This window comes from Dipodomys merriami, unplaced genomic scaffold (genome assembly GCF_024711535.1).
Source record: "Dipodomys merriami isolate MVZ:Mamm:240054 unplaced genomic scaffold, mDipMer1.0.p SCAF_158, whole genome shotgun sequence".
Taxonomy (NCBI): Eukaryota; Metazoa; Chordata; class Mammalia; order Rodentia; family Heteromyidae; genus Dipodomys; species Dipodomys merriami.
The window spans coordinates 2,031,704-2,052,565 of NW_027202915.1; the positions used below are offsets into that span (position 1 = coordinate 2,031,704).

Genomic DNA, 20,862 nt, shown 5'->3' on the forward strand with positions numbered 1-20,862 from the left:
GCCCAGCGGCCTTACTGCCACACCTGGATTGGTCACCCACGCTTGGTGTGCCAGGTGCACTTTTAGCCGCCTGCCTGTGGCTGTCGCAGAGCTGTAGGGCATGAGCGGGAGGGCGACCGGGGCTTGCGTGTGTGACCAAGCCCGCCAGCAGCTCTTGGCCTCTAGTTCTTGATTGACTCTACAAGGCAGTGCCACCCACCCTGTGTTCCACACCACTGGCTCCGTTCTGGTGCTCATGTTGTATCTGTCTGCAGTTCCTGTCTGTTTTGGTTATGCCAAGAGATGAGCTGGGGTGCCGGGCGCTGGTGGCTCACGCCTGTCATCCTAGCTACTCAGGAGGCTGAGATCTGAGGATCGTGGTTCAAAGCCAGCCCAGGCAGGAAAAGTCCGTGAGACTTTTTTTTTTTTTTTTTTTGGGTCCGGTCGTGGGGCCTGAACTCTAGGCCTGGGCACTGTCCCTCAGCTCTTCAGCTCAAGGCTAGCGCTCTACCACTTGAGCCACAGCGCCACTTCCGGCTTTTTTCTTTTTTCTTATGTGGTGCTGGGAATCGAACCCAGGGCCTCAGGCATGCAAGGCAAGCGCTCTACCACTGAGCCACCTTCCCAGCCCCAGTCCGTGAGACTCTTAACCACCAATAAACCATCAGAAAACTGAAGTGGCACTGTGACTCAAGTGGTAGAGCGCTTGCCTTGAGCTGAAGAGCTGAGGGACAGCGCCCAGGCCCAGAGTTAAAGTCTCATGACCGACAAAAAAAAAAAGAGAGAAAGATAAGCAGCATAAAGTAGGACCTGAGCCCCCAGATCCTGTCCTGGCTGCCCAAGGCTGGTGTGGCCCCCAGGCCTCCTTCCTCCCTGGCCGCAGAGCCTGTTCTGGGCCGGATGGAATCTCTTGGAATGCAAGAGCAGAGTGGGCGCTGGGGGCCCGAGCTTCTCCTGCCTGGCCGTGGGGGTGTCACCGGGTCTCAGGTGTCCGTTTCAGAGGCCAGATCTGTGTCTTGTGTCTCAGGAAGAGAAAAGGGGACGAGGTGGATGGCACAGATGAAGTAGTCAAGAAGAAGTCTAAGAAAGAGAAGGACAAGGACAGCAAGCTGGAAAAGGCCCTCAAGGTGGGTTCTAGAACTGAGTTCTCCTCATCAGGAAGGGGGGGCCCTGAGAGGGTGGTCTGCTTTCCACAGCGAAAGCTGGCGGTAGGCCCGGGCTCTCCTCCCAGCTTCTCTCCCGCCCCCAAGGAAACAGGTTTTACTGGGGAAAGAGCCCGTACTAGGCCACAGGTATCAGAGTACCGCGTGGAGGTGGCACAGAACCCCACATTGGACCCCTTAGGCATCACCGTGTCTTACGCCTAAGCCGAGGTTTAAGTCCAAAGGTGACTGAGGCTCTTCTTCAATAGGAGATTTCTTATTTTAAAGCGGTCTTACTGAAGGGATGGGTGGTGTATATTGGGAGGGAAGGGAAGAGATTGCCCATTAAATCAGTGGTCGTGAACCAGAGGTTCACCACTGTGTGGGAAAGGCCTGTGGAAGCAAAGTAAAAATTTACTCCTTCAGAAAGGCTGGATGTTGAGAACTGTAGGTTTTTAGGAACTCGAGTTCCATGCGCCATCTGCTGGGCTCCTGTATGAATATTTAGGTTTTCCTGTTAAAAACTCAGAAGCCCAGAGCTGTGGAGCCATTCTACACTAGCCCTTCGGTGGCTACGGGGTTCTCTGTCCCCAGTGCTGCCGGTGGAGGGGGAGTTGGAAGAGTCAGTTGCCCCCGAGCCTCTACTGTGCTCGCACCCTTCCCCGTGCTGCTGGTGTCCGTTGCTGGTGCCCAGCGGTGCCCTGTATGGGGAGCAGTGAGGAGGACATTGTGCTGAGCGTGCTTCAGCAGGGCACTAAAAAGGCAGAGGTAGCCGTGGCAGAGCTCCTGCCCCTTGGTCTCCAGAGTGTCCTGGGGCGGCCCTAGCCAGATTGACTAATGCCCACGGAAGGTTTTCAGCGGCAGAGTCCTGACCGGGGGCGGGGGGGGGGGGGGGAAGGGGGGGTTAGTCCAGCTCTGGGAGGGTCAGCCTCATTCACAGGGATGTGGCAGAGGCTCCACCCCAGCTGGACCCCTCAATGAAGAGGGCGGGTCTCAGCCACACGTGGAGGGGCATACCTGGAGTCTGAGGCAGGAGAGCTGGGAGTTCAGCTGCAGGTCTCTTCTCCAGGCCCAGAATGAGCTGATCTGGAACCTCAAGGACGAGCTGAAGAAGGTGTGTTCCACCAGCGACCTGAAGGAGCTGCTCATCTTCAACAAGCAGCAAGTGCCGTCGGGAGAGTCTGCGGTGCGCTGCCTTGAGGCTGGGAGGCCTGGGCCCCTTCTCCCACCCCACCCCTCCCCACCCCAGTGGGAGGCCTCCTCCTTGAAGCTGGTGGAGAGCCGGGCTCCGCCCTGCCTGCCCCTGCCTGGTCCTCGGTGGAGCAGGTGGGGCGGGCTCTCTGGGCCTACCACTGTTGCCCAGGTGAGGCCCGAGTTTGCCAGAACATTCACGCCATGTGCTTTGGCCTGAGCACCCTGCTTTGCTGCTTCTGCCCTGGTTCAGGCTGTCCCAAGACGGCGTCTGCCAGCCCTCGGTGCACTGGGCGGGGCAGGACGACCCCCCCCCCCTGCGCCAGGTCCTCTCTCCAGAGAGCAGGCTGTTAACACTGGCCTGCCTCCCCCAGAGCTCTGCTCTGACGTGTTCTTTGTGGCTTCAGATCTTGGACCGAGTTGCAGATGGCATGGCGTTCGGGGCGCTCCTTCCCTGTGCAGAGTGCGCAGGCCAGCTGGTCTTCAGGAGCGATGCCTACTACTGCACCGGAGACGTCACGGCCTGGACCAAGTGCATGGTCAAGACACAGACCCCCAGCCGCAAGGCGTGGGTGACCCCAAAGGTGAGGGTCCGGGGCACCTCAGTATCTGCGCAGGACACGTGCCCCTTAAGGCTTTTCCACGCTCCGTGCCATCAGACTGGTCTGCCCCTGACCCTTGCTGCAGCCTGCACACGGGGGGAATCCTGTGAACACGCCTCATTCCTCACTGCCTCTCTTCACTGAGTAATGGCACCTTCCGTCTCCTGCACTTTGACCTTCCCATGTCCCCTTCCCCGCCCCCCCCACCACTACACCACACCCCTCTGAAAGCTCTAAAGGCTTTCCCTGCTTTCTCACCTTTCTGACAACACGAGTCTTCCCAGCTCCTGTGTGGTGGCGTGGCCTGCTGCTGGTGGTGGTGTCTGCTGGGAGCAGTGATAGGACAGGGAATAAGGAGCTGGTTTCTATTGTGCTTGCCAAGTGTGGCAGGTCTGTCCGTTCATAAGGGGCTTGTGCCAATGCTTCCTGCCCGCCCATGCGGTTTGGGTGTTCTGACCCTTGCACCCACTTCTTCATACCCGTCCCCCCAGTGTTGAACACAGGCCCTTGGGTCTCCCCAGACGCTGCAGCGCTCTGCCCTGCACCCACCTCTCCGCCCCTGTGCACACACCCCTTCACTGCTTCGCGCCCCACGTGTCCTCCACAGCAAGGAGGGTCGAGGTGCTCTGCGGCACTGGTGTCCCTGGCCTGCCTGCTGGCCCGAGTGTCCCCCACCACTGTAGCCTCCCTAGTTGGCAGTGCCGCTCCTTTGTGCCTTTCTCAAGGGCACAATGAACGTATGGTGCCAAGCGGGCCCTGGGCATCTGGCAGAAGCCACCTGTGCCTCAGCCACCGCCACTGTGAGCTGCAGCTGTGCAGACCCGACGCTTGTCAGTGGGCTTGTGGCAGAAGCCCGCCGGATCCCCTGGGAGGGGCAGCTGTGCATGGGGCGCAGTGATAAGTAGTGTTCTGCATTGTTTTCTTGATGACATTGTTCTTTGTTACCGAATTGGCCTGGACTAAATCCTGGTCTGCGGGGTGGTGGTTTCATGGAAGCTGTTTCTCAAAACCTAAAGCTTTTATTCTTTAGGAATTCCGAGAAATCTCTTACCTTAAGAAACTAAAGATCAAAAAGCAGGACCGCCTGTTTCCCCCAGAGACCAGTACCCCCACACCAGCCGCACCCCTTCCCTCCTCAGCCTCCACCCCCATTTCTGTGGACTCCGCCCTGCCAGGTAAGCTCAGGGCACCCTGCCTTGCCCCCAGCCCTGGGGTCTCCGCCCTGCCCGCCACCGCCCCTCCATGCCCTCGGTCCCCAGGGGCATAAGCTTAGCATCCCAGAGGAGGGGCGCCTCCAGCGGGCAGTGGGCAGCAGGCAGTCTCCTCTGGTCTCCGCAGGCCTTGCCTTCCTCCCTACCTGGCCAGCTGCAGGGTGTGCCGTGTGCAGCAGGGAAGGGCTGGCCAGCCTCGGTCTGGTCCAAGCCTGTGGGGACGAGAAGAGAGAGTGCTCTTCTGAAAGAAGAGACCCCTGCTGGGCGCCGATGGCTCATGCCTGTAATCCTAGCTACTCAGGAGGCTGAGATCTGAGGATCACAGTTCAAAGCCAGCCCAGGCAGGAAAGTCCGTGAGACTCTGATCTCCAATAAACCACCAGAAAACCGGAAGTGGCGCTGTAGCTCAAATGGTAGAGTGCTCACCTTGAGCTGAAGAGCTGAGGGACAGCGCCCAGGCCCAGAGTTCAAGCCTCACCACTGACAATAAAACACAGGGGTCTCTTCTTTTATTTTTTTAATCAGACACAGCCTAGTTGGGTGGGTGGAGCTTTCTTTCCTGGAGGACCTGGGGTTCACATGGGTCCGGCTAGCTTGCCCAGTGTCAGAAGGACCTGGGGTTCACACAGGCCCGGCTAGCTTGCCCCGTGTCAGGAGGACCTGGGGTTCACACAGGCCAGGCTAGCTTGCCCGGTGTCAGGCAGTGTGGTAGTCAGTGCCTTCCCCTGGCAATTCCAACGCATGCCCGAGCTTTTTCTCTGGAGATGGGGTCCTCTATCCACATCCCTGCACGCACCAGCAGAGTGGCGGCAGGGCTCGCCGCGGGCCTGGTTCTGGGGCTATCTCTGCACTGCATCCTGCCTGCAGCAGGAGTGCCCGGCCTAGCAGCCTCCCGCCACTGCCCTCCCACTGCTTTGCCTGGGCCGGCTTGGCTCAGCCTGACCAGCATGCTGTGTTGACGAACAATCAGCTGTATCTCATTTATAAATAAGAATCGTAGTTTGTTCTTGGGAGGTGGGAAGAGCAGAATAAGAAATTGGGGACTGCCCTCCTCCTAGCCCTTCCTCTTGTGGCCACCCCCGACTACGGGCTTGCCTCCTACCCGGCCTGTCCACTGAGGGCCTTGTGCAGCCTTTCCTCTGCCTGCCACTTCTGTCTTCACAAGTGGAAAGCCTTCAGTGGGTGATCGCGCCGAGCCAGCCAGAGACCCCGCCCCTGCCCACACTTCTTACGGGCTCGCTGCTGGCTCGCTGCTCGGTCTTCCTGCCCGTCTCCCTGGGAAGCATGCACAGCGTGTGCCCAGCCTGATGGTTCTCTTCTCCATCCCAGATAAGCCTCTGTCCAGCATGAAGGTCCTGACGCTCGGGAAGCTGTCCCGGAACAAAGACGAGGTGAAAGCGGAGGTTGAGCAGCTCGGGGGCAAGGTGACGGGGACAGCCAGCAAGGCCTCCTTGTGCATCAGCACTAAAAGTGAGTGTGCTGCCCTCCGCTGTGCTGGGCCCTCCGTGCTGCCGTTGTAGCCTGCATCTGCCACGGCTCAGAACTGCACAGGGTGGGCGTGGGTTCTCTGCCAGGGAGAAGTTCACGGCTCTGGGAGGCTTTGGAAGTACTAGGGGCATAGGTTTCTTTCTAGCTGCTTTTGACTCGTTGCTACTACTGAGGGTGAAATTCAGGGCCCCACACGTGCAAGGCTAGTGCTCTGCTAGTGCTAAGCTCTTTGCTGGGCCACACTCTAGCCTGTTCCTTGGCGGGAGTGCTGTGCTGGAGATGTCTGGGTTTCCAAGACCAGAACACCCATTTCCCATGCCCTCCTCTGCAGGGCCTATTTCTTGGGAACACCTGCTGGTGCCCCACGCTGGGCAGCTTGGCTGCCGAAGCTGAGAGGGAATGATTTGGAAGAGAGACGGGGAGGAGGGTCGCGGTTTGGGGAAGTGCAGTGCTGCAGTCATAACCGAGATCAGGGGCTGGTTTTAATTTACCACTTAGGTTTTTCTTTCTGGTTTTGAACAGAGGAGGTAGACAAGATGAGTAAGAAGATGGAGGAAGTAAAAGAAGCCAACATTCGCGTCGTGTCGGAGGACTTCCTCCAGGATGTCTCCACCTCCACCAAGACCCTCCAGGAGCTCTTCTCAGTACACATCTTGTCCCCCTGGGGGGCAGAGGTGAAGACAGAGCCTGTGGAAGAGGCCCCGCGGGGGAAGTCGGGTGCCATGCTCTCCAAGAAGAGCAAGGCTCCTGCCAAGGAGGAAGGTGAGGCCCAGGACGCATGGGAGCACCACCCAGCTCCTCCAGAGGGATTGATCTGCAGCGTTTCTGTCCCCTCCCAAGGTCCGAACAAGTCTGAAAAGAGGATGAAGCTAACTCTTAAGGGAGGGGCGGCTGTCGACCCCGACTCGGGTGAGTAGTATGCGGTAGCGCCCGTGCTGGCAGCAGGAAGCTGGCCCCACCCCCAACAAGCTGGGAGCGCTAGGAGCCCTCCACTCTGCTGAGAGCCACAGCCCTCTGAGGAGGGAACTGGCTCTGCCTCCTTGCCAGGCCTGGAGCACTCTGCACACGTCCTGGAGAAAGGCGGGCGGGTCTTCAGCGCCACGCTGGGCCTGGTAGACATCGTGAAAGGGACCAACTCCTACTACAAGCTGCAGCTGCTGGAGGGCGACAAGGAGAACAGGTGTCGGCCCAGAATTCCGCGGGGGGGAGGGGGGGGCTGTCCTTTGTCGCTTGCTGTCAGGAGGAGGCTGCAGGGCTTGGGGCACACACCTCGCCTCCAAAAACCAAGCCTGCAAGAGGAGGCTGTGACGCCAGTGCTGCAGCAGACTGCAGCTTCCTAACAGGCTTTCCTGTCGGTCACTGAAGGTGCGAGCGCGCCTCGTCCTGTGTGTTACAATTCCTGACACAAACTTTGGCAGACTCTGACGTTTTTAGTTTCATCTCCGACCCCCTAGTTAGTACAGTGATCTTCGGCGTTTTTGTAAAGCTCTTTGGCAGTGAGACTTACCCAGCATGCACCGGGCCCTGAGCTCCACCCCAGCGGCAGGAAGCCACCCTTCCCCAACCACCGCCCCACCCCCCCACCCCCAGGTACTGGATATTCCGCTCTTGGGGCCGCGTGGGCACGGTGATTGGCAGTAACAAACTGGAACAGATGCCATCCAAGGAGGACGCCGTCGAGCACTTCATGAAGCTCTATGAGGAGAAGACAGGGAACGCCTGGCACTCAAAAAACTTCACCAAATACCCCAAGAAGTTCTACCCTCTGGAGATCGACTATGGCCAGGTAAGATGTTCTTACGCTGTCTACTCCAGTAAGAGGAAGGGACGGCTTCTGTGAAGTCACCCGAGGGTCAGATGCCCGCGAACAGTGTCAGCTGTCGAGCGAAGAGTTCATACCAGGCCACAAAGATTGTTCCCAGAGGAGACACTTGCCACTTGTAATACAGGGCACGCTGCGTCGGTGCGACAGCTCAGCGCACTAAGCAAGCGCACCCGAGGCTCACACCAGCCGACGCCAGGGGCCGAGAGTACGGACAAGCCACAGGATCGAGCGCAGAAAATCACTTTTAGTGAAGCCTCACACCTGTAATTCTAACTATTTGGGAGGTTGAGATCCGAGGGTCGCAGTTCAAAGCTGGCCTCAGGAGGAAAGTCTGAGATTCTTGTCTCTAGTTCACCACCAGAGCCAGAAGTTTAGCTGTGGTACAAGTGGTAGTGTCAACCTTTGAGTGATAAAAGCTAAGGGGCATCACCCAGGCCTTGAGTTCAAGCCTCAGTACGGGCACAAACAAAAATAATGACAAACACATTTTGTTGTTGGCCAGTATCTCGCTAGATAGCCCAGGCTGCCTCCTCAGCCTTCCAGGTGCTGGAATTAGAGGTGTAAGCAGCACACCCAGCTAGTCAGACACTAAGGAAGGCTTTGAGGTGCTTCCAAGAGCTGGAATTAGAGGTGTGAACAGCACACTGAGGTAGTCAGAGACACTGAGGAAGGCTTTGCAGTTGCTCCCAGAACGTATCGGGTAGGATTGCAGAGGTGGTGTGCTCTGCTAGGGCTGGCTTTTACTCCCAGCGTTACCTGTCTGGAGGTGAGGCTCCCCGCACAGGTGCTTTATATCCGCTCACCTCTCGGTTGAAACCTTCATCAGAAAGCAGCTGTTTTTGAGACAAGGTCTCACTGTGTAGCTCAGGCGGACTCAATTCAAGATCCTCTTGTCTCCATCTCCAAAATGCGAGGATTAGAGCCATGCCCTCATGGAAGACCTCCAAGGAGGGGTGGGCAGGCGTCGGGTGACAGGCAGGCACTCGCTGTCGGCAAGCCTGTGGAGTTTCCGGTCACAGCAGTGCTTGTCACAGGTGGATGCTTACCGCAGCTGCCCCCAACAGCCAGTGAGTGACCCAGGTCTGATCTCTCCTGAAGGAGGAAGAGGCAGTGAAGAAGCTGACAGTGAACCCTGGCACCAAATCCAAGCTCCCGAAGGCGGTGCAGGAGCTGGTCGGGATGATCTTTGATGTCGAAAGCATGAAGAAAGCCATGGTGGAGTATGAGGTAGGCACCGAGCTGGCCAAGGCCTCGTGCCTGGGCCGCAGGGCCGGCTGTTTGCCAAGGGTCATCTGATTTGCCGCGACAGCGCTGTAGGGCGCAGCTCCTGGCCCGTGCACATCCCCGCGTTGTGCTGGCCTGCTAGAGCAGAGCGGCCAGCTGGGGTTGCCCCCGGTAACCAGCACTGTGCCAGGGGATCAAGAGCTCCTCCAGAAGACGCGCGGGGCTGTGGTGTCGCTGGCGGTAGAGTGTGAGGCCAGAAACCACAAAGTGGAGAGACCAGGATGGCAGCCGTGCCTACGCGCCATACCCGCCACGGCTCTTCCCAAAGACACGCGTGCAGGCACCCTGGCGCCCGGGCCTGAGGCTCCCACAGCAGCGGTGGTGAGCTCCTGGGTGGTACCCGGTACTGCACGAGGCTCCCATTAGTGAGCCTTCCCTGACACCACGAGCCCATTCCACTGTCCTCCCGTGTTCCCTCCCCGCAGCCATGGGGGGCGGGAGGGGGGGCGTCGAGCCTGGTCCTGTAAACGCCTGGCAGGCACTTTCTCCTCGGCCCATAGATACTGGCCCGCCCAGCAGAGCTGCATGGACAGTCAGCCCCTGGCTCCTCCGCTGGGCGGTGGTCAGTGGGTCCAGTCATCCCCGCTCCGTCCCATCCCCCCACCCCCTGACTGCTGTCTGAGGGGCTCGGTCATTGGCATGCCTTGTGGTGGGCACCAAGAAAGCAGGGAAGCGGTGGGGTCCAGGGCCGTTTCCAGCCTGCTCTGCTCCCACATGCGATTCCCACGTACTCTCTCTCTTGGTCTCAGACCATGGCGGTCTGCCGACAGCGCTGCTGGTTTAGCACAGGTGGGGAGCTTATTAAGCAGGAGAAAGACGAGAGGGCAACATGGGGCACGTGGGGAGCAGGTGCTTCTCCTACACCACAGCCCCGAGCTAGTGCACATTCATGTGCCCAGTGCTCAGTGCTGTGCATGTGGCCTTTGCCAGAACTGTGGGCTGTGTGTGGATTTCAACAGGTCTAGTTGAGGCGACTGGGTCTCCCCTTCATCTGTATAAGCAAGCGCCAGCATCGACGACGCACTCACTGCTCCAGTACTTGTCCCCGGCCCAGACCTCTTCCCCAGAAGCTTCTAGCATCTTACTGGGCAGTGCCATCTGTTGCTCTGCGAAAGGGCTGCAGGGCTGGGGCACAGAGAGGCTGTTGGAGAAGCACAGCGTGTCAGCATGCCGCGGGCTCAGACAGAGGTCTTGGCTGTGGGCTGAGCGGGCAGCACAGGCCAGACCACTAGGAGGGAGGAAGGGTGGGGGGAGGGAGGGGTGCATCTGGAGTGGTGGACACTTCACGGATGGGGAGAAGGGGGTGCTGTGGAGAGCTGGACACTTCATGGGGACAGGGAGGGGGGGGGTTCCTTAGCTCTCCATCCCTTTGGCAAAAGACCTGAGGAGATCACTTTATTTACGAGGAGAGGTTTCTCTGCGCAGTTTCAGAGGCTCCCATCTGTGGTCACTTGGCTCTGTCATTGGGGCCTGTGGTGACAAGGCATTAGGGGGCAGAGTGTGCAGTGGCGAGACCCCGTCACCTCTCAACAGTCCCACAGATGTGGGACCAAGCCTTTAACATGGGTTGAGGGGGGGTCACTCCAGATCCAAACTAGAGAAGAAACAAAGGTTGAGGATGGTGGCCCGCCTCCGGCCACAGCCTCTCCAGATGCAATCTCCAGGGCCTGGGCAGGTACACGCTTGTCAGATGAGCTTGAACCAGTAGCACATTCCTGGGCTCTGGGACACCAGGCATGGCGGCATGAATGCAGAGCCCGGGGCCGGGCCCTCATCGTCCCTGGCATTGGCCAGAGTTGCACTGTGCCTTCAGAAGTATTGGGCAGTAGGAGCTGCGGCTGCCTTTCTCACTGTCGATGAAGGGAGTTGGAATCTTGGGCCTCCTTGGAAACTCAGTGGTCTTCTGCTGCTTCTCGTGGGGGCCTGAGGGTCTGGAGGGGAGGGGTGCGGTCCGGCTCTCCTGTCCTTGTGCTGCCGAGCCCCCCACTTCAGAAGGGACCCCTGTCTCCTAGATCGACCTTCAGAAGATGCCCTTGGGGAAGCTGAGCAAAAGGCAGATCCAGGCAGCGTACTCCATCCTGAGCGAGGTGCAGCAGGTGAGACAGGGTGCAGGCTCCCCCAGCTGCCCGCCTGCAGGACGGCCGCGACACCTGCTCAGTGACAGGCTCGGGAGGATGGGTGATTTTCAGTACCAGGGATTGCCACAGCTTTGCAGTAACCAGTTACCACAAGTCATGAACTCCGTGTAAATTGTTCCTCCTCTTAAATATGTGATTTTTGTTTTGTGTGTCCTTAAGAGTTAGACTGAGACTGAATGCTGATGGCTCCTACCTATAATCCTAAGACTCAGGCTAAAATCAAAGCCAGCCTGGCACACAAATCTTGAAAACTCTCATCTCTAAATAAGCAGCAAAAACGAGCAACTGGAGGGGTGGTCAAGGGGTAGCACTACAAGCAAAAAAGCTGGATGGGCACGTGAGGCTGAATTTAAGCCCCACTGCTGGCACGTACATGTGCGCATGCAAACGTGCGTGCGTGCACACACACAAAGGCTCAGCTGGACATGGTAACCCTAGTACTCAGAAGGACCATGAGTTCAGGACCAGCCTTGGTTACACTGTGAGACTCTGTGTAAGGGAAGACAGACACGGAGTGAGCTTATGTTACAGTTGTAGGTGGAAGCCCTCAGCCCCGGGGCCTTTAGGCTTCCTGGAGGGGAGGGGCACTCTATCACTGAGCCGCACTCCCAGCCCAGCTGAGTCTTACAGCAGAGGCCACAGGGACTGTAGTGGCAGTCCTTTCCATGAGCGAGCTGTCCTGAGAGGCTCCTTGGTGAGACCTGGGCGAGGGGGCACTCACTCCCCGCTCTGGTGTGTCCTGACGCCGGTCACTGGCCGGCTTGTGTCCCTTTGTCCCTCCCCCAGGTGGTGTCCCAGGGCAGCAACAGCTCCCAGATCCTGGACCTCTCAAACCGCTTCTACACGCTGATCCCTCACGACTTTGGGATGAAGAAGCCCCCGCTCCTGAACAACACAGACAGCGTGCAGGTAGCTCAGGGCCCGGGCTGCGGCTGGGCCCGGCGGCCCCTGCAGCAGGGCCACCTCCACATCCTCCTCTGGAAGTTTCAGCCTACACTGGTGAACGGCGTGGGGCAGACCAGCTCTGCCTGACTCCTGTGCTATGGCTCCACCTCCACACAGGCCCGCGTTCCCAGCTCAGCAGTGTGCACGTGGCGCCCTTGGTTCTGGCCCATGGTCCCTGGCATCCTCATGCTTGCAAACTGGCAGTGCTGCTGTCTTCACCCCGTGGGCAGCAGCATGGCTAGCTCCCCAGCAGTGCCTGAGGGTCCCAGTCCCACATGGGGGCCAGGGTCTCTAGTCTGTTCAAGGGTCGGGGACCTGTTTCCTTCACCTTGGTGCTTCATCAAGGTCTTAATTCTGTCTCCCAGGCCAAAGTGGAGATGCTGGACAACCTCCTGGACATCGAGGTGGCCTACAGCCTGCTGAGGGGCGGGTCTGATGATGGCAGCAAGGACCCCATTGACGTCAACTACGAGAAGCTCAAGACCGACATTCAGGTTAGCAGCGCAGCAGGGCCAGGCTCACCGATCTCAGTTCCCACTTGCCCAGAGCTGCTCCAAGACCCTCCAGCAGGGCTGGCTTCCAGCCAAGGGCCTTGGGTGGCTGGCTGGAATGCCCTCATCCTACTGAGCTTGGTGCCCAGACTTGGGGGGGTTGCCAAAAGTTCGTTTTCTTCTCAATTTTCTGAAGTGGAACTGCTGGGCTGGTGTAAGGAAAGCAGTATTTGGGGTTGGTGTTCTCCAGAGCACAGGCTGCCTATTGCCTGTGTTGTCTCCCGCGTGTGGACACCAGGCAGAACTCATCCTGTATTAGCCAACCACACAGGGTCACAGGCCTCTACTGCTGGCCTGGCCCAGAGCTTAGCTGCGCCTTTGCCCCTCACAGTCCTATGCATCCGCTTCCTTCGCTTGGCTCTGTGGACCCAGAGCCTGGGCTCCTTGCTTAGGACACACCTCGTGCTTTTGCCCACTAGTGCTATTCAGAGACTGCAGTTTGAAAGTTTTTTTTTTTTTTTTGGGGGGGGGTCCAGTCGTGGGCCTGAACTCTGGGCCTGAGCGCTGTCCCTCAGCTCTTCAGCTCAAGGCTAGCGCTCTACCACTTGAGCCACAGCGCCACTTCCAGCTTTTCTTTTTGCTTATGTGGTGCTGAGGAATTGAACCCAGGGCCTCAGGCATGCAAGGGAAGCGCTCTACCACTGAGCCACCTTCCCAGCCCTCAGTTTGAAAGTTCTAAAACTAGGTTGTTTCAATTCAGAGACCATGAAAAGGACCACAATTCCTAGGCTTCCCAGAGTGCATATCAAAATGAAAGCATACAAGCACATGCATGCCCGCTGGTGCCCAGGTTTATCTAATGTGCATTAATCACTGTGACCCTTGTGGCATGCTAGAGCCAGCTGCAGAATGCATGGCCCTGAGAATTCAAAAGACTGAGTGAGGGCTGGAGTGCCACTCAGTGGTAGAGCTGCATGCCCAGAGCCCTAGGTCCCATCCAGCCCCACGAGAAAGCAGGCAAGCACCTAAGCCCTCCTCCCTGTCCTCTGCGTGGGTAGTGCACATTGGGTTTTATCATCCACGAGCCCTCCCCTGTTCTAGAGTCCTGGTTCATTGACGATACTGACATCTCAAGCCACTGGAGTTTATTTTTTGGCTGTTGTGGGGCTTGAACTCTGGGCCTGGGCGCTGTCCCTCAGCTCTTCAGTACAAGGCAAGCACTCTACCACTTGAGCCACAGCACTACTTCCAGGTTTCTAGAAGTTAATTGGAGATCTGCCTGGGCTGGCTTTGAACTGCAATCCTCAGATCTCAACCTCCTGAATAGCTAGGATGAAAGTTGAGCGGCTGGTGACTGGCCTGGTGACTGGCCTGGCTGGGCCATGGGATTTTAAGACGGAAGGGTGCGTGGAGGTGCTCTGGCAACCCAAGTAGGTGATGGGGCAGAAGCCCAGGCCTGCCGGGTAGACGGCCCCAGTGCCCGGCCCTCTTTCATTGTCCACTGAGCTGTGTTCTCCTGTACTCTCGGCGTCTCCTTGCTCTAATCCATGAGGCCTGTTTTCCAGGTGGTGGACAAAGATTCTGAAGAAGCCGAGATCATCAGAAAGTACGTTAAGAACACCCATGCGACCACACACAACGCCTATGACCTGGAAGTGGTAGATGTAAGACTTCTCCCCACCCCCTGCTTGTCTACCGCCTCCCCTGCCCACTCGGCCAGCCTGGGCCCAGGAGGAGGCACCAGCTGCCTTCATCAAGTAGAGGAGGTGGCTTACTGGGCAAGCAGGAAGTTACTCTTATCTTTGGGAGTGGTTTTTTACTTGGTTATAAGGATATTTACTGTCCACAGAACTAGTTTTAGAGTAAGAATATGGTTATTAGGAACTTATTTATCATGACTAAATTAGCCAGGCGTGGTCAAAGCACACCCACGATTCCAGCACTCGCCCAAGGCAGGAAGACAAGAGTTTGAGGCCAGCTTGGGTTATGTAAGAGTCTGCCACAACTGAAGAAAAGTGTTCTTTGGGGGCGCCTGTGTCACACCGGTGCTGCTGTAACAGCCGCTCCTTGCTGGTGGAGGCCCTGGGTGGGGGTCCTGCTGGGAGTGCCTGCCACCCTGCACAGTGCTGGCTCCACCCGCTAGAAGAGCGGCAGTCAGCATCTGCAGCTCCCGTGTCCAGGAGCCTGAGGGTCATGGCTTCTCCCCTCCCAGATCTTCAGGATTGACCGCGAAGGAGAGAGCCAGCGCTACAAACCTTTCCGGCAGCTTCACAACCGCAGGCTGCTGTGGCACGGGTCCAGGACCACCAACTTCGCTGGCATCCTGTCTCAGGGGCTGCGGATAGCCCCCCCTGAAGCCCCTGTGGTAGGTGCTGGCCTGTGGGGTGCTGGGAGAGCTGGACCACCTGTGGGTCTTCAGCCACAGATGAGCTTATTGTTTGGCTGTGGGTGCCACTGTATCGTGCCAGTCCTTTATCCTGTACCAGCCTCAGTCTCTGGAACAGTGTCCAGGAGGTGTGTCTCAAGCGGTAGAGCACCAGCCATGAACCAGAAAGCTAAATGAGAGCCCAAGTATCTCAGTCAGAAAACATGAAGGGAATGAGTGTCCAGACCAGGCTGCTGGGATCGTTAATGGGTGGTGTTGGTAGGCAAAGAAAAGACCTGCTTCCAACAGTCCTGGCCGCCATCAGCAGAGTGGGTAGATAGTACTAAGCAAATCCTCGTGCAGACAGTGTCAGCTGAAGATTCTAGAAGGGTTCAGCAGGCAAAACCTTACAGGTGGTCGCGTGGGGGTGGGCACTAGCCAGGCCCTCATGGGCCCACAGGCTGGGGTGGATGTGTGTGGTGGTACAGGGGTGGAGGGTGGCAGTGTAGAACTCCCCCAGCTGGCCCCCTTCTGTTCCTCCAGACAGGTTACATGTTTGGGAAAGGTATCTACTTCGCTGACATGGTCTCCAAGAGTGCCAATTACTGCCACACATCTCAAGGAGACCCCATCGGCTTGATCCTGCTAGGAGAGGTTGCTCTGGGAAACATGTGAGTCACCTGGCCCTGGACAGAGGAGAGAGGACAGCAGTCACAGACCCCATACATGTTAGGTGAAGGGATCCAGAATAGGTCTGCACCATCGAGGGTCAGCAGCATGTCCCCACCTCCCCGCTGCTAGACTGGGAGCTAGAGTGAAAGGAAACCACTCGGACCCACAGTCTCCATAGAAACCCAGTGTGGCTGCACTGGGCTGGTCCACCTGATCCCGTCTAACCGGAAGAGCCAGACCATGTGATGGCTGTGGCCTGGCAGTCTGGTTGGCAGCTGCCACTCTGAGAGGGGCCTTGAGGCAGTGTCATTGGGCCTAGCACCTGCTCAGCCAGAACCACCTGCTGGAGCTGGCACGCGGAGGGACAGGGTCTGGAGGTATCAACCTCCCCCGCCTCTCCTGCTGTGTGACCCATGGCCTTCCCCACAGGTATGAGCTGAAGCATGCTTCACATATCAGCAAACTGCCCAAGGGCAAGCACAGCGTCAAAGGTATTGTCCAGCCGCATGGCACCCTGGGAGTCGGGGTCAGGGCCCTCCAAAGGCTGTTGTTAAGTTGTTGGGGCTTCGTTTACGCCAGGCATGTGGTGCCTTTGGGTGTTGACATCACTGTACTGCAAGAGGGAGGGCCTCTTGTGTGATGCTGGATGGCTGGAGGGCCGGCCAGCATGGAAGCAGGGGAGCTCTGCTTTCAGCCCTCCAGGTGCGCTTCGGGTCTGCAGGGCTGGAGCGTGTGGCTCCAGCACGGAGTAGGCCTTGCAGCTCGCCATATCCACATCCTTTCTCAGTTCCTAACACTTGGCCTCTGTCTCGCAGGTTTGGGCAAAACAACACCTGACCCCTCTGCCAGCATTACCCTGGACGGGGTGGAGGTTCCCCTGGGGCCAGGGGTCTCCTCGGGTGTCAGCGACACCTGCCTGCTGTACAATGAGTATCCTTTCACTCCAGTGCACAGTGCAGGGCCCTGGGGCCCTGGGGCAGCTCACACCGGGTTCTGCGGGATGCCTGGTACGCAGCTCGCAGCTGAGCTAGGTGCCTATGTGCCAGCAAGCCTGGTCCCCAGGCTCGAGCCTCCCTCCGCTCCACAGACCACCAGAGCCATGCATGCACTGCGGCCATGTCCTGCAGTAGCCAGCCTGTGGTTAGAGCTGGAAGGCCTTTGGTTCTCTGGGGAGGGAGGGACACAACCGCACCGTTGGCTCCTTGACCTGCTCCCCTCCAGGTACATCGTCTATGACATCGCTCAGGTGAACCTGAAGTACCTGCTGAAGCTCAAGTTCAATTTTAAGACGTCCCTGTGGTGAGGAGGGAGGTGGAACACTCTGCAGTCTGCGGGCGCTAGTGCGCAGCGACTCCGCAGCTGCAGAGCTGCCTCTAGCCCAGCTCTGCGCAAGAGTTTTGTATGAACAGGTCCAAGAGTTTTCAAGGCCTTTTTTGTGCTGCGCCGGGGCCGTGTCCTGCCCTGGCACAGATGAAGGTAGAGGAGTCCCTACCCCAGGGCCCAGCATCTGCCTCCCTGGTCTCCAGCGAAGGGAAATGTGCCTCCTCCCTTTTCCTACACATTAGTCTTTAGTTTGATTTTGGCAAACTGTTAAGCATTTATTTTGAGCTAAAAATAAAATCTAATTTGGTACTATGTCCTTTCCTTTTTTCCATCTTGGACTCATTGCCCTCTCTGGTTGGTAGCTCTGTATCCTTTGCTTTTTTGAAGGACACAGGAAGACAACGGGAGGAGAGCAGATCTTCCTCCCACAAGTCTTTATTGCTGTTGGTTGTGGGGCTTGAACTCTGGGTCTGGGCGCTGTCCCTCAGCTCTTCAGCTCAAGGCTAGCACTCTACCACTTGAGCCATAGCACCACTTCCAGTTTCCTGGTAGTTAACTGGAGATAAGAGTCTCACAGACTTTGCTGCCCGGGCTGGCTTTGAAGCATGATCCTCCTGAGTAGCTAGGATGCCAGGTGTGAGCCACCGGCACCCAACCCCACAAAGTGGAAACTCTTAGTATATACTGTAGTGAATGAACAGTTGCACTGGGAATTCTCCACTTGCCTATGAGCAGTTTTGTCTTCCAAATTCAGACCAAACTGATGAAGCTATAGACGGGTTTGTAGTCGTAAAGCACACATGGTTTCTGCACGCCTGTGTCGTCTGGTCTCTTGCCTGGGCAGTCGGTCATCACAGTGAGATCTGCAGCCCCTGAACGCCCCGCGTTCTCCCTCACTGTGCCATGTGCACTGTGGTTTGGGGTCACCCCTGTCACACCCTCTAGGGGTAGGTGCTTGTGTGGGACTTGTCTGGAAGCCAGGCATCTGTCACTTCAACCTGTCACGGGCATAGGAAGTTCAAGGCAGAAGATGGAATCACAGGCCAGAGAAGGGAACCTGCAAGTGGGTTCTGGAACCTTCCTCAGCAAAGTAGAGGTAACAGCATGGGTCTCCTATCAGAAGTTGCACTGGCATTTTTTTTTTTTTTTCTTGGTTAGGGAAACAGTTGCAGGTCCACGTCTGCATTGGAAAGTTCTGATGAACCCAGCCAGCGGCTTAGCTCAGTGGATCCTTAACTCCGATATAAAGCAGGGATCAGGCTTACAGGATTGAGCCCTTGCATTCCTAGACCATCTGAGCCTTGGTTCCTGCCTGTCTGGCACTTTCTCAGGACTACATGAGCGATCAGTCACTTCTAAGCAGTCTCCCAAATCTGGCACTCAGCATTGTGGAGAATGTACTTAGCATGGTTCCTGTCGTGGTCAGCGCTCAGTAGATAATGGTCCTGCAGGAATCTGAATGCATGCAGGAAGCTGGTAAAGGGAAAGGAGGGGAGGACATTGCTGTGCTTTCCCCATCTCAGTGGTGTCCACCCTCCATGTGGCTTCCAGTTCTTCCTGCCCTCCATCCCTGTGACATAACATGGCCAGCACTCACCCTGGCCCTCCTCACTTCCAGGCAGGCTTGCTGAGGCCCAGAATAGCCCAACTGCTGTCTCAGCACATGGCCAGGCTAATTTTAACCACCTGGTGCTCACCCAGCAAGCAGGCTGAGTGTTCTACATGAGCCAACGTGCCATTCTGGTCCACAGCCAACAAAGCCTTGTGGTTGTGGTCTCTGCCTAGCACTGTATAGGAATTCCAGAAATGAAATCTTAAAGGATTTTGTTTCTCTGAACCAACAAGGACCAGGCTGTGGAGGAGCGGGCTGGGGTACAGAGGAGGGTGAGGAGCAGAGTACACCAGTGCTGCTCTACTTCCTGGTGCTCTCCCGGTCCTCGATTCCATATCACCTGCTGGGCCAGTCCTGGGTGAGACGGGCAGCCCCTGGGGGGCTACGGAACTGTCCTCAGGAAGAAAACCCAAGTCCAACAAGGACCTCTGGCAACTAACACACAGCCTCATGACAAGCTAAGTGGACAAGTAGGGGAACAGACTCTAACACGTTGGAGACCTGTGCCAGTTTGCTGGTCCTTACCCAACCACCCCCATTTAGAAGACTGCCATTCATACACACCCTCCCTAAAGCAGAGTGGCAGCCATGTGCAGTGGCATCCTGTATTCATTCCGGCCGGCCACCATGTTCTTCATATGGATGTATAGCCACTGAGGAAGCTGGGCACCAGAGGAAACATCAGTAAGACGAGACCAGACCAGCTGCCTTCCATGCCTGCATGGCCTGTCAATTTCACTGCTTTCAGCCACAAGAAAAGCCTAAGTATATCCTGCTTGAGCAAGAAAACACGTGCCATCTATGTCGGGAGAGACAGAGGGCTGGCGGTGGGGCTCAGCGGGTAGTGTTGACCAGCAATTACAAAGCTGCCTTCACACCCCTGTATCTTTCTCTGTATCTCTTTCTCTTGGTTTTCCCACAGTTGCAAGATGCCAACTGGACTCCTAGCACCTATATCCAGAGTCCTTCCCCTCTCTTCTGATCTCCTTGCCCAGTGCTGTGATACGCGTGGCCCAACCATGGGAGAGTGGGCATGGAGTGTCTGATGGAGTTGGAGGGTTTAGGAGGTAAAGAGGTGCTGAGTGGCTGCCACATCCTGGACAGAACGTGCAGTCTCAGGTGGCACACACCCCTTTTGGGGCAGGGGGTCCATAGATCCACTAGACTGTCCATGGGTACACTCAGACATGCCCAGAGAATCAAGGTCCTCTCCCCATCTGTCATGTGTGAATTCCAGAAACTGCCCAAGGGAGTGGTCCAGCCCAGCTTGTCAGGTCAGAATCATTTGCCTCAGTGGTCCCTGGATTCTAGTGTTGGTGAGAATTCTGTAGCCACTGTGGTGCGCAGGACTAGGGGACTGACCTGGACCAGCCACGATGTCTTGTGTGGAGCTGTTGAGGGTGGGGGTGGGGCGCAGGCAGAGTGGGCGGGTGTTGACCTGAAGTCTGGTCTCCCCAGTGTCCCCGGCATCATCCCCAGGATAGACACCATCTCCATCCAGGTAGGCTCTGGATTATCACAACACAGGAAGGGCATGTGACACCCCTGTGGACATGTGGTGGAGCCAGCCCACCTACATTATCCTGAACAAGCACACTTTATGGACAAAACTAAAGTGTTCTTCCCACTGGCCCTCTAGAATGGTTGAGAAATGAACTCTTTCTATTCTGCAAGCCTTGTAACTGGCCCAAGACAATCTCTGATTTATGACTAAGCAGGCACTCTACTACCACTTGAGCCTTGCCCCTGGCCCACATCTCTGCTCTTGATCCGGTTTTGCTATTCCTCTGTGCAGGAAGCCTGGGACAGGAAAAGAAATTCCTGTCTTCTCTATTTCTCAGCCTTTCCTTCACTCTGCATAGCCAGTTTTCATCACTAAGACAGATGCCCAAGACAAGTTACTTATACAGAGAAAGGGGGTGTTTTGGCTCACAGTCCTGGAGGTTCCAGTTCAAGATCAAGTGCACTTTTGCTTTCACACTTCTGATGAGGAACATGGCAGGAGTGTGAACCAAGCAAATCCCCACCTCATGAACTAGAAAGCCAGAAGGAATGGCAGGAAGCCAGGCACCAGTGGCTCACACCTGGACTCCTAGCTACTCAGAAGGCTGAGATCTGAGGATTGTGGTTCAAGTCCAGCCTGGCAGGAAATAGCTCAGGGACAGTGTCCAGGCCCTGAGTTCAAGCCCTAGGATTAAAAAAAAAAAAAAAAGACAGGAAGAGACCAGGTCCCACAATCCTCTTGGAGTGCACACCCCAATGACCTAAAACCTTCCACTAGGGTCCACCCTTCTCTCTTTTTTTTTTTTTTTTAATGGAGCTTGAACTCAGGGCCTGGGCTCTGTCCAAGAGCCTTTTTGCTCAAGCATAACACTCTACCACTTTCAGCCACATCCCCACTTTATCTTCAGATAAGGAATCTCACTGATTTTCTTGCCCAGCCTGCCTTCAAACAAAGATGCTCAGGTGCCTGGCTCCTGAGCAGGTAGGGTTACAGGTATGGGCCACCCAAGCCCAGTAGTCCCATCTCTTAAAGGTTATGGGCCTTCCCATTGTACTGCCCTCTCAGCTGGGGAAGTGAAGAGGCAGGGCAG

The 20,862-nt window shown here is 56.8% G+C and overlaps 1 protein-coding gene across 1 annotated transcript in view; it reads left to right on the top strand.

Annotated features, from left to right (window-relative positions):
- Parp1 (poly(ADP-ribose) polymerase 1) overlaps window positions 1–16,968 on the top strand; it is a 28,050-nt gene extending 11,082 nt beyond the window's left edge. The window contains exons 5-23 of the mRNA XM_070023223.1: window positions 1,007–1,106; window positions 2,191–2,307; window positions 2,720–2,896; window positions 3,945–4,089; window positions 5,455–5,595; window positions 6,136–6,375; window positions 6,454–6,522; window positions 6,661–6,793; window positions 7,204–7,399; window positions 8,537–8,665; window positions 10,735–10,818; window positions 11,647–11,769; window positions 12,171–12,299; window positions 13,862–13,960; window positions 14,509–14,661; window positions 15,205–15,332; window positions 15,763–15,824; window positions 16,149–16,263; window positions 16,555–16,968. Coding sequence (XP_069879324.1) covers window positions 1,007–1,106; window positions 2,191–2,307; window positions 2,720–2,896; window positions 3,945–4,089; window positions 5,455–5,595; window positions 6,136–6,375; window positions 6,454–6,522; window positions 6,661–6,793; window positions 7,204–7,399; window positions 8,537–8,665; window positions 10,735–10,818; window positions 11,647–11,769; window positions 12,171–12,299; window positions 13,862–13,960; window positions 14,509–14,661; window positions 15,205–15,332; window positions 15,763–15,824; window positions 16,149–16,263; window positions 16,555–16,636 — 2,422 coding nt within the window. The 3' untranslated portion in view covers window positions 16,637–16,968. The remainder of the gene's footprint in view (window positions 1–1,006; window positions 1,107–2,190; window positions 2,308–2,719; window positions 2,897–3,944; window positions 4,090–5,454; window positions 5,596–6,135; window positions 6,376–6,453; window positions 6,523–6,660; window positions 6,794–7,203; window positions 7,400–8,536; window positions 8,666–10,734; window positions 10,819–11,646; window positions 11,770–12,170; window positions 12,300–13,861; window positions 13,961–14,508; window positions 14,662–15,204; window positions 15,333–15,762; window positions 15,825–16,148; window positions 16,264–16,554) is intronic.
- Window positions 16,969–20,862: the final 3,894 nt, after the last annotated feature.